The sequence below is a fragment of the Medicago sativa genome, chromosome 1 (genome assembly GCF_051527215.1).
Source record: "Medicago sativa cultivar Bolivia chromosome 1, Bolivia_mono, whole genome shotgun sequence".
NCBI lineage: Eukaryota > Viridiplantae > Streptophyta > Magnoliopsida > Fabales > Fabaceae > Medicago > Medicago sativa.
The window spans coordinates 93,538,406-93,551,487 of NC_140749.1; the positions used below are offsets into that span (position 1 = coordinate 93,538,406).

The following is a 13,082-nucleotide window of genomic DNA, read 5'->3' on the forward strand; positions in this document are numbered from 1 at the left end:
TTGAAAGCTGAAATTGTTGTCTTCCTCATGAAAGACTTGTTTGAAAACTGATACGGCATATATATATGCCACATGAAAGATAAGCCATTTATTCATATGATACAGGTTATATTTATTCTCATAAAAAATATCTTATGTATCATATTACCATTTTATGATAAGATCACAATTCTTGAGCTACTTTTAAAAAGCCGAGTTATAATGCATTTTATTATATATTGCAGAGAAGTTGTAAACTTTGTCTCTATACAGAACATTCTTTAACCAATTGCAGTCACTTATAAATTGGAACGCATACGGAGACAGGTCTATTTTATTATGTAAAATGTAAAATCCTTTTTTAAGAAATCGGACTCACGAGAGATAAGATTATCTTCAAGATGTCTTTCGGAAACAATGCGGCGATAATACCAACATTGTTACATCAGAAGAAACGTAAAAAGAATTTGAAATATCTTTAGAGCTCGATTTATCAAAGGCCATATTTGTAGGATTTTCTATTGTTTGTCCAACGCCACTAAGAACGCACTGCAAATATTGTGCACTGATAATCAATTAAGTCGATCGCTTAATCGATTAAGTTGTAAACCTAATAGATTAGGGCATTTGAATAATCAATTAGATATGTTTGGGAAAACACAAAATCAACCTGTTTCTAACCTAGAAACGATCATCAATTCTCAAACGTTATGAGTCAGTGTACAACCCTACAAGCCCAGGCCTCTATACAAACACATTTTACAACCCTTTGGTCATTCTATGAAAACCCTAAAGAAATCGTTTTAGATATTTTAATTAGCCATTATAGAAAACAACATACGTTGAAGGTTGCATAAGTGATTCTAATATGCAGAGTATTTCTCCTACAACAGTCATATAATGTGAAGCTGAAACAATAGATAAAATATGAACCATTAAATTAGCCTGGAGAAGATAAGTGGTAGACAGATCAAGTAAGAAATGAAGGAAGAAGAAACAGTTGATCACTATATAACACAACCAAACATACCACATAAATAAAATGCAATCTAGTACTTGAATACATTCACCCAATAGCGTTATACAAATTATATTACAAATATGAACAGTGTACTATTTTCCTACACATTCAAGGAGCTTTTGTAACCACCTAGAATGCAAACTCCTCGGGCGGATATTCGTATTCTCTTAACTAAAACTAGTTTTTCTTTCACTTTTTCCATTTCCAAGCCTTGCAGCTCACGAGAACATGAGAAACTGATCCTGCCTAGTACCCGAGCATTTTCCATCACAAATTTGGCGAAACATAACTCACGCTGCTTGCCGGCAAATTTTCCAAATTTTACCACTTTAAGGGTTGATAAGAAACAGCCAGGTACAATTGAAAAATTCTGCGCTTCTTCATCATAATCTAGCATCTAATGATCAGCAAAAGAAAACATGTTTATATTGCACGGCAAGGTCCAAATAAGAGAATCAAAAATCTCAAAGAAAGATGATCACTCAACTCTCATAAAAATTTAGAAAATACAATTTCAGAAAATATTTAGTCATAATATTCTATTTTTATTTCAATTTTGCAAAAAAATCAACACAACTTTTACTATTCATTATATTTACGAGAAATAATTAAAATATAAAGATATCTTGTTTTCCCTTTGTTTTAACAATTAATAAAAAAAAGCAAAGAATCTGATATCAACATACATGTTTTTTTTTTTTTAAACTAGTTACAAACCCGTGCTTCGCACGGGGGTTAGCTACTTTTTTGACAAAATATTATATCGGACGGATAGATTGCGAAATGACAGATAATTATAAACCATAACACAATATTTAGAGTACTCCTGCATCACGGGTTAGAAAATGAAATGTTCAAAACGACTTATCACGAGTAACAAATGAAAACGTCAAGGACTTTTATTGTAGAGAGAGATACAAAGCAAGTTGCAGCGAAGACAACAATTGAGAAGACTAAACGTGCGTTGGAAAAGTAGTAGCTTTCAACAACTCAATAACTATAAAGTTAATTTAGTAGAATAATTGTGAACTGTGTACTTGATCTGATCCACAACCCCTGCACTATGCAGAGTCAATCTAACCTCGTGGGTATCCACTATATGGGGTACTCGTGGGTATTCAGGTATCCATGGGTACCCATGGAGTTTTGAATTTATTTATTTTTTTGGTACAAATAAAAACTTTTTTTAATTACCAAAAAACCTCAACTTTTAAACATCCATACATAATCCGTTCAAAATTTCATAAATCATACATAATCCATAGGAAATTCATGATTCTTAGATAATCTATATGTTTTATGATGTGAATGAAGTGGAAACGGTTAACCTAATAAGATGAATTAAAAAAATTTAAAATAAAAATAGGTTATTATTGAGGATTTTTAGGTGGGTGGTAAAATTTTCTTCAATAAGGTAACAATTTTAAGTAATAAGATATGATATATAAAGATATTTTAGTAATTTACTTAATTTATTATCGGGTATGGGTACCGTGGTTATGGATACAATCAAATCCGTGTTTGTGTCCATATAATAATGGGTAGTCAAATACCCGTTTATTATATCCGTGGATACCCGTTTAGCTACCTGCTTCATGCCCGTGACGGATTTTACCCACGGGTACCCGTGAGCATTTAGAATACTATGGTTTTGAAATTCTTAGTTATATGTTTGAATAAGTTAAAATTTAGAAAATCTGTTTATTACTAAAACCGATTCGTATTTGCGCTTAGGTTTCTACTCTTTTTAATAATGTTGATACAATTTATCTAAGAACATATATGTAAATGTTGCAGATTAATAACTCTAAAATGATAAACAGTCAAAGTTGCACATTTATAAACTAAAAAGGATCATCTAATGCGGGTGGGGTTCCAGATTAATTCCTTGAAGACTATTACTGAACTGTTTTGTCCAATTAACCATTAGTAGATGCTAGTACATGGCCAGGAGTAGGTATGCTAATCATGATGCTAACTAAGAGAGTGAATAAGAGAAGCCTGCTTGCCATTTGCTTGTAATAATAAACCATTAGTAGTAAACAATGGCTACTCAAGAGGGAACGTAGGTAGCAAGCCCACTTGACATAAGCCAATTGATAATAAAAGTCATTGCCACACGAAACCTTGGAAAACCTGAACTTAATTAACATCATTGTATTAAGAAACTTCAAGTTAACCACCTGAATAAAGTCATCACCTATGTCATATACAATATTATGATTACCCCCAGTTGAAGCACGCCTTAAGTAGCATAATTTGTTCGTATATAATTACACTGTTACACATATACCACAAACTGGACAGTAACAAAGTTGGATAGAAAAAATACCTCATATTTTAAATTTAAACCATTTTAAATTATAATAACAAATCTCTCAATTGCAAAACTTTTGCCTATAGAGAACCATGACACTGTTTAGCTAGTATAATTTTCTTACCAATATGGAATGGAAAATGCATATGCTTTAATAAATTTTCAAATTAAACATGGGTGAAATAATGGGGAAATTAAACTCCTTTAACATCAATCATACAGTCTCAAGGCTAAATATACCGCAGATCCTTTGTTAGTCTTCCTTTATCAGCCACAACAAAACAACCTCAATGAAGAGCAGTGACGGACCCAGAAATTTTAAGTTGTGTAGGCCACATAAATATAAGTAAACAAATATTTAACCATTCATCTTCCATGCAATTTTGCATCCAATTCTCGTAATAAAGAAAACTATTTCATTAGTTGTAGTTGCCATGTTTTCTGGTGGAATGTGGTTTGCAATTTGAGAATTGAGATATACAATATTTGGTTTTTAGTTTATGGCAAAATTACATAATTCATCTCTTAATTTAATTTTAGGTAACACTTTCGCCCTTCATCTTTTTTCGTCCTAATTTAACCCTTTATGTTATAAAATGACAATACCTTATCATTTTTTATGAGATTTTTCAATAAAATCTGATTATCTATGTTTGTATGATATGAAGATTTGAATTTGTTTATGAGTTTGATGAATCGTTTTGTAGTTTTTGATTATTTTTTTCATAAAAAAGGATACTGATATTTTACAACATAAAAAACTAAATCGGAACTAAAATGTTACCTAAAATTAAGTTAAGGAACAAATTGTGTAATTTTATCATAGTTTATTAAATGTAGGCTTTTTACCATTCATCTCTTTATTCATCAATGGATATAGGTAAAAAAAATTATTGAAAAAGTAGTGAGGGCCTTGGCCCTCAATGTCATTGACGTGGGTCCGTCCCTGCACATATGAAGAGCAAGACTGCACAATAATACTCCAAATCAAATACATGAGTTGCTTATTCATGAAACAATTACAATAAAGATTTTAAAGGTAACCAATTACGGATTTTGATTCTCAAATAGCAAATGGTGACACAGTTCAAATGCTTTCAATAGGATCTCTTAAACCAATGGTAGTCTCTTCATCACACTTTCTCAATCTTCAAAATAGAGTGTCGGGTTCAACCGCCTTCAAATTTCTTAACTTCATCCTAAACAACTCCAAATTCTAAATCCTGAAATGATCCATGGCACAACTAACGTAACAATTGCTGCAGGCAAATTATATTCATGGAAGCCAATACAGACACGTATCAATAAACCCTCTGCAGATTATTTCTATCTGCCGAACTATTACACACGTAACAACTAAAACTTAACCAAAATACATGCAATTTTTATCCCCACTCAACCCTCGTTGTCAATGACAATATGAGCATTCAAAATCAGTGGCGTAATACAAACTTCATACAATAATTTCTGATGAAAACATAAAGATGGGAGAAATCAACAAACTGTAAGCTAAAAAAAACTCTCGATTATAGAAGCCCGCCCACTGTGGATCAATATCTTCCAGAATTTCTAGCTGATGGTTCATAAATTTTACAGCTCCAATAACCTGTTAGTAAAATCAAGAAAGATTCTCTCAAACCAATTAAGTCCTTAATAACTTACATCAACAACATTTTCTCATGTCTCGACTAATATTAGACTCAATGGAGGTTTCTTTGTTGAAAATGTGTTTGTATACTTTTCTCAATATGAAAATGATGACAAATTGATAATTGCAGATACATAACCATGGACCTCTGCCTTCTTGATAAGCATGTTATAAATTCAAATGATGCTAAACTTACCACATTATCTTGTTCAAGCACTCCTACAGCTCTCTTTTTAGATGTATCTGCATTGGATGTGGTCCCTTTAGTGGAAGAAGGATCCTGAGACACATAATAAATGTTTTGATTTTAGTCATAAACAAACCTAAAACCACATTAAACTTAAATACGAATTAGAGACAGTAAAGCATGGTTAATATTTAGAAATTATGAAAAGGAAAAACGCATATTTTCTTCGATATTAAAAGATGGCTTATGATTGAATTTTAGTGTACATTAGGAATCAAAAAGTAAGTATACTGCAATATTCTAATGAATTTTGAAAGAAAGGCCAGTAAGGTAAAGAAAAGGATGACACAAAAAGGATCCGTGGATTTGGTACAGAAACTGCACGCAGTTTTCGATCTCAACTGATTGTTCAAAGCTAATTTTGGTATTCAATTACCAAATATAGCAAAAGTCATAACTCAACATTTTTTTTTCGAATTGCATAGTGCATAAGGAACTTCTTATACCTGCTCCAGGTCTGACAATTCAAATACCAATAATCCCAGTTCATCCAAGGCCACCAGAAACCTTTCGACACTCATCAGCTCATTCGAAGAACCACTTCCCTGAAGTTAAAAATGCATTCTTTAGAAGAAAGAGGACATAAACAATATAATGAAAACAACTCTAATTTGATTTCAGCTCAATTAATAAACAATGGATGATAATGTATACATAACTGCTAGGGGAAAAGAAAAGGCATAGTATATTAGCTTGAGCACATAACACAATAAAAGATATTCCTACTACCTCCAGCAAACCAGGAACCAGTTTGTCCAAAATGGTACATGATATGAATCCATCCCTCAAGCATGCCCTTAATTCTTCCTCAGAAATTTCTAAGGCAGATATCCATGTTATCAGAGGTGCAAGCGGGATACCTAAAACCATATAAAAATCCAGTCAGTGTCGTAGATACGGAATGCAAAACTGCGAATAAACTATCCTTAGAGACAGAAGCTCCAGCTTGACCAGCGAGTTATCGTTTCCAAGCATAGGCAACAACGACACCATCTGGACAAACCAGCAGCATATGCGATCCCCAAAAATCCGATTCACTGAGAACTCCAGCTTCTTCAAGCTCCTTTCCTATCAAATCGAATAAATATATATTCAGAAATTATGTAGATGTGATATAACCTTAAAAAAATCACATATTCCATATTAGCTAGATGTGATATAACCTTAATCAAAAAAATAAGTTTGCATCAACCCAAATTCTAAATTTCACACTTTCTCACAACTACCAGTGGTCCAAATAATAATGTTTCAAATACCAAAATATTCAACACTCCCACGAACTGAAACCTGCAAACCCAACTCACCAAAATACACATTACAACTGTGGCTGTCACCATAAAAACCAGTAGAACCAGTAGAAATAACTCGATTGCAAATGAACATATGTACAATGCTAAAGTCGAAGTCTCTCTTCCAAAACCCATTTTTAAAGTCTATTAAAACCTCAATATCTGCTGCAAAAATGCATATGAGAAAGGGAAAAAAGTACAACTACTTTTAACAACAGAAATGTACAGAAGTGTCCTATGCATTATTAAGCATAAAAAGTCCACATACTTTAACAGCAGAACCTTATGATGCAAGAGTTCGCGTACAGTGGCAGCTAGTGGTATAAGTGAAACCAAAACCTTGCTTCCACTCTTGCAAGGACAGTATCAAAGCTGATGATAAAAAAGATCATCATTGTCAAATGTTCATTTTTATTGCATTATCAGCTTGTCTGTGATTTGGGAAAAGGAGTGTGAATGATTATAGGATAGTAATGATTACTTGTTTATGGCAGACACCTTTTCTTCTTGTTGTTCCAGCAACGAAAGACCCTCTTCAAGCTTTCCTAGGTGAAAGTAGGCCTTAAGCATCATTGAACACCTCCATAGTCTGAAGTAGACAACTTTTGAGAGTTCTGAAATATACATATATGTCACTTGGCAACCAGCAACAATTGGACAAGCATTCTTCTCATCAGAACTAACAGTCTTGTCACACTGATGAATCACCTCCTCATATCTACTCAGCTGATATTTGAAACAAAAGTTAACCAACTCGAATCAATTGGCATAAATTACTACACTAAAAGGCTTATGCTGACTCGTAAGTTTTTTTGATATTAATAGATTCAGAGAATTTGTGAGAAAATACAGAAACTGTAACTTGAAAATGAAACATGCTCTATCTACATAATATAAACTAAACATGCACTGAGATTGCAGATCATGTCAATTCAAAAATTGTTATGACTTATGGGTTCAAGACACAATATATCTAGCTAGCCAATTAAAGTCCAACAAAGGATGAAAAACATAGCAAAATAACTATGACTAAAACTTGGCAACTATAAGGGAGGACAATGAGAAGAAGTTTACTACTTTTCTCTTTATCTCTTCTCTAACTCTTTTTTTTTTTTTTTGAATGGCAAAGTAATAATATATAGATAGAAAAAAGGGGAGCAAACCCCAAAAAGTACAAAGACAGATATACAAATAAAGGAACAAAAGAAGCAGCAGCGGATGCTAGGCTATAGAAAGGAACAAAAGGAACAAAAGTACAAACACCAAAAATGCAATTGGAAATTGAAACAAAAAATGAACGTGTATGGCAATTAGAAAAGTCTAACCACATTGCATTTATAGAGTTTTAAAAAAAGGTTTGTGACCGCGAATACCACTCATTGCACAAAATGCAAGTGATGTAGCACTCCATTCCATTGATGCCTCACATATGTATTTTAGGCTCCCTGTGCCCATCCTCATTTTGTGATCCTTGTGCAACTTGAATCCTTCAAAGCCAAACACCAAAAATGCAATTGGAAACTGAAACAAAAAATGGACATGTGTATGGCAATTAGAAAAGTCTAACCACATTGCATTTATAGAGTTTTAAAAAAGGTTTGTGACCGCGATTCTTTGCAATATCAAGAATCATGATGAGACTGGAAGTCCGCGACCATTACTGCGATTCATAATATGTTTGGTTATGTAATTTTGTAATCGTACCTGCAAGCTGAATAACACCCAATACATACACTGCAGTCCTCTACATCAGTCTGCAAACCAACAATAAACTGCTTATTTTAAAAAGCAAAATAAATAAATAAAATTAATAGAACTCTTAGTGAGTGAGAGGGAAACTTACCTTGATGATTTGAATTAAGAGGAAAGAAAACCAAACAGACAAAAGCACCAACTGAGAAAAGGGAATATTAGAGTTTGAATTGAACATTAGTAGCTAATACAAACTTAATTCTACACAAAGTGTTTAAAATTATATCCAAACATGTTCCAACTTACATCTCATATATATTTCTCAGTGAGAAGTTCAGGGCATGAAAAAATTGATTCCTTCATTGTTAGCCATTGATTCAGAATCTGAAGGAAGCCAACCTATGGAGACTCATGCATAATTCATAACCTCAACTGAATCATACTCAAACTCAAAGAGAAGAAATCAGAATACTAATTTAGGAACATAAATAATAATAAAAACTGCTTCAAAACCAATTATAGGCAAATGTATTTTTATCAGAAAATTTGATATCTAATAACATTCTTAATGTACTAAACCACATTTTACTCAGATTCTCTGGAGTTTAAAAATGAAAGTAATGATAACAATCTTAATGTACTAAACCACATTTTACTCAGATCCTCTGGAGTTTAAAAATGAAAGTAAGAACTAATTTGCAGCCATTTCAGATTAAATTCAGTATCATTTTGTTCACAAAATTGAGATTCTCAAATTCTTCAAAACTCAGTTCTGTAATAAAACCTTTTCTACTCAAAACTTCACATTATACATGACTTTTTAAACTTAATCTGGTATTTCAAAGCAAATTTTTAACACCAAATCAGAGAAAGCATATTTTGTGCATCATGCATAACTTGCAAGAATTATCTATATCACAAAAATTCCATAATCATCAAAAATTTCAAAACCATCAATCCTGTTTTGCCCTTTTCACTCCAAGAACAACTTCATCAACCCAAAAAAAAAAAATTCAAATTCACACAGCTCATCAAAAACGATACAAATTGCCACTAAAAAACAGAAAATTAACCCTTTTTTTCACTCTAAGAACAATAACAGAAATTTAACAATCAAAGCAAACCCAGTTTTTACATTCAATCAATTAACCAATTAACCAATTAACCAAACAACAAACCAAAACATCAAAATCAAACCCCTAAAATAACAAAACAACTCTCCAAAAACATGCAACCAGAATCAAGGATAAAACAATCCTCTAACATTCAATTACACGCCATAATCGCACAAAGAAATAAGAAAAACACAAAGAGGATCGGAAAAAACCCAGAAGGAGAACAAAACAACAAACCCTAAACATGCATGCTAATAGATTGATGAAAAGATGGGAAATTGACTGTGAATGATGAAGAAAACAGTAACCCGGTTAGCCATGCAAACACCAAAACGAAGGTTGGAGAAATTACCTGAGAAAAACTAAGAGGATGAGAGGCGCCGTCAATTTCGTTCTCCCCCGTCAATTTCGTTCTCCCCCTGTCAATTTCGTTTCTGTTCTCTCCCCCCTCCCCCGTCACTTTCCCTTTCTCCCTTTTCTTTTCTTTTTTTTCTTTTTTTTCTTACCAGCTTCTTATATATAGTGGGGAGATGTTTATTTACCAATTTACTAAAATACCCCCAATAAGGGCAAAATGGTAATTGGCACGGACATGTATTTTCCTACCTAGTTTAGTAGATGACAAAGCGTAGTGATATTTATGTAAAGTAAAAAATGCAAACAAATAATCTTTAGAAAAAAGAATTCTGTAAATCACAAACCTGGAAAACGAGTCTCCAGACTATGTGATTTCAAAAGTAAGCCCAACAAAATTTCACAAGTAACAGAGTTTAACTCCAGGGCACTCAACATTCCAAATGCAGGAATATCAGCTAAATAATGTTTCGTTCGTAGAAGATACTGGAGGACAAAGTGTAAAACAATCGGTGTTCGGATACGATTAAGTATATATGTTTAGAAAGATTAAGTAAATGAAATAAAATATTGCTATTGAAGGATTGGACACATTCTCATTAGTCATAACCATAATATATGCAAAAGTGCTTCTACTACAAGAAACATTTATCCATTCCAACTCATTTATTTTCCTCACTCATTAAAAATTTGGCAATTGAGATTGACTTTGATACAACATGGTAAAACTCTTCTTGACAACATTTACTTAAAACAAAGGGTGAAGTGAGAAAGCATACCTGCCAGTCAGCATGCAGACAAAGATTTAAACACTTTGCATTAACTGTAAGAAGTTTGCAAATAAAAATCCATGTTTCTTGCACATTCGTATCCTCAAAATTGAACATCAGAATATTAGCAGAACCAATGTCTTCTGCATCTAGCACAAAGGTATCTGATGATATATTACCACGATAACTGAATTTCCTAAGATGTGAAGCACAAAACTTAATTTCAGTATGTGACTCATAGTGACCAGGCGGCGAATAAAAAGGATATGCTAGGGAAACCACTTCAAGTAAAGGCGCTTCCAAAGTGACACTCTTTACACCAGTCCAAGTGCAATTGGCTGCGTAATACTCTCTAAGAAGTGGGAAATTAAGAGTTAACTCTTTTGATTCATTAGAAGAGTAACAAATAAATGTGATTCCAAACAAGTGCAAGTCTATGAGGGATGAAAGACAAACAAAGATGGGAAATTTGAGAATACATCGGTCCAACATTTGTAGCTTCAATTCCTCCAAGGACTGGCATTTGAAAAGCAGATAAGTATAGAGGTTACATTTTTTCCATAATTTAACTCTAATAATTTTTACTCTCTTGTTTGAAACAGCAGAAATCCATTGATTGATATGGTAGGGATCAAAATTATGTAGAATATCTAGAGAAAATGTTTGGATGGTTGCAGTGTTGAGATTAAGCAGTACCCTATATACAAAGTTGATAAAGCGGGTTTTTCTTTTCTCACAAAGGTAAAGTGAAGAAGGATGATTGTAATCAAAGCTTAGGTCTGTGAGAAACATCCATTTGTATATCCACCTCTGTGATAAAGCACTGGTACGAACTGCATATTTAGTAGGAAGAAAAGAAAGAATGCGACCGATAACAAAGTCAGGTAGGTCGCTTATCATATCTTGACCCTCACTGGATTTCTGCCTCTTCTTTTCATGTCTACCTGCTGCTGCTGCAGAGGTGCATGTCTGTGTATGGAAAGTACCTACCTACCTACGAGTAAAATGAGAAGCTCTATGTATATTAGACACAACATATTCATTAAAAAAATTGAAGCAAACAAAGTAGTTGGAGAATGAAAAAACATGGAGTTTGAGGGCGTGATATGATATTGCTCATCTATTCATCCATCCAAATTTCAAGAGGTAAAGTAAAATATGTTATGTAGTAATGAACTTGTAAGAGAAAGTAAGCATGAATGATATTGGGTGCGTTTGTTTTAGCTTTAAAAAAAAATAGATTTTGTATTAAAAGAATCTAGAGATTAATTTTTAGAGATTTAAAAAAAATCTGAAGTTATTTTTGTTTGTCTACTTCCCATAAAAATCCATTTTTTAAAGAAAATGAGTTTTAACATGTGCATGTGTTATCTCCTTGTTTTTAAAATTTTTTTTTTTTTGAGAAAAGCTAATCCTAATAGCTTTTCATTTTATGGTCAAAATAGATTTTTTTTGATAAAATGATTTTTCTATAAAATCCTAATGAAAAAAGTGATTTTTTTAAATAAAAAAATAGTTTTTTTTTTTGGAAAAAATCCAAAACAAACACACCCATTATCTATCTCGGTTTTACAATTGATCGTGAGATGAAATTAAACAAACAAGTGTATGTTTGGTTGTGCACATACAAAATTTGATTTTGAGTGAATTTAATTTGATTTAAGTTGAGTAGAAAGTAAAATTATTTTTGTTTGAATGAATTCACGTAAATTTGTGTGTAAAAATTATAATTAAAAACTACAAATTCTAATCAAACATAGACCAAGTCATACAATATTCAATAAAAAGTTACAAGCAGAAACAAGTAAATAAATAAAAGCAAAACAGGAACGGTGGAGAACATACGAAGAAGAAGATAAAACAAGGACAGGAAGGAGGAAGTGTTCTTCGGTCGCAGAGCGTATCAATCAATTTTTGAAAAGGTAAATAAATACAAAATATAGTCTCATACTCTCGTTTAGGGATGACAATTGGACCTAAACTCAATAAGCACATATATAAAATACCTACGACTCTTTCAAAAAAACAAAATACCTACGTTAGGCAAGTAAATATCCGCATTGTTGACTTTGGACCTAGGTTTGAGTAATTACCTACAAACTTGAATAGGTATGGACTATGGATGCGGATATAGGTACTCTGGTGTCCAGCCCGCCAAAGGCCACACCCTGCACATTATATATACTATAACAATAATTTTATGTATTCTTCAACAAAAAAAAAAATTTATGTAATATTAAAATCAGTTAATTAATCATAAGTCTTAATTATTTATTGTAATATGCACTTCTTTTTTTTATATTTTAGATATGTTTTATTTGACTAAATACTGCGACATGTAATATTTTATAAGTTGATTTTAAGGGATTTTAAATCATATTTTAATTAAGTGGTAGTATTTTTTTTGTTATTTATTGTCTTTTGTTGTTTTTTTTTCTTTTTTTGAAACAAAAATCATTTTTTATCTTTTTGTTGTTAAAGTGTGAGTAAGGACGCTTAGATGTTTGTGGTACGGGCGCCAGTACCCTTGTGTTAAAGTGGAGAAGATACCTCTTGAGCCCATACCTTGCGGTAAATTTTTAAGATAAAAAAGTTGAGAGGATTAAAACATAAAATTTAAATTACTAAAAAAAAACCAATTTTTTTTTTT

The 13,082-nt window shown here is 32.3% G+C and overlaps 2 protein-coding genes across 4 annotated transcripts; both read right to left on the reverse strand.

Moving 5' to 3' along the window:
• Positions 1-991: 991 nt before the first annotated feature.
• On the reverse strand, positions 992-11,987 carry LOC146959331 (FBD-associated F-box protein At4g10400-like). The gene is made up of 5 exons (XM_085753541.1): positions 11,982-11,987; positions 10,442-11,422; positions 10,019-10,148; positions 7,866-7,876; positions 992-1,397 (listed from the first exon to the last, which is right to left on the reverse strand). The coding sequence occupies exons 1-5, from the start codon at positions 11,985-11,987 to the stop codon at positions 1,101-1,103; spliced, it is 1,425 nt and encodes a 474-aa protein (XP_085609667.1). The 3' UTR covers positions 992-1,100.
• Positions 4,273-9,925, reverse strand: LOC146959332 (kinesin-like protein KIN-14C). 3 transcript variants are annotated; one of them, XM_085740886.1, is made up of 10 exons: positions 8,500-9,925; positions 8,345-8,395; positions 8,206-8,255; positions 6,983-8,022; positions 6,376-6,873; positions 5,942-6,280; positions 5,659-5,757; positions 5,162-5,245; positions 4,862-4,923; positions 4,273-4,540 (listed from the first exon to the last, which is right to left on the reverse strand). In XM_085740886.1, exons 6-10 carry the CDS (start codon positions 6,080-6,082, stop codon positions 4,534-4,536), a joined length of 393 nt encoding a protein of 130 aa, XP_085597012.1. In that variant the 5' UTR covers positions 6,083-6,280; positions 6,376-6,873; positions 6,983-8,022; positions 8,206-8,255; positions 8,345-8,395; positions 8,500-9,925; the 3' UTR covers positions 4,273-4,533. The 3 variants fall into 3 exon arrangements, with proteins under 3 accessions (XP_085597012.1, XP_085597011.1, XP_085597009.1); XM_085740885.1 differs by having other exon boundaries at positions 4,273-4,923; positions 6,770-6,873; positions 8,500-9,921; XM_085740883.1 differs by having other exon boundaries at positions 4,273-4,923; positions 8,500-9,921.
• Positions 11,988-13,082: the final 1,095 nt, after the last annotated feature.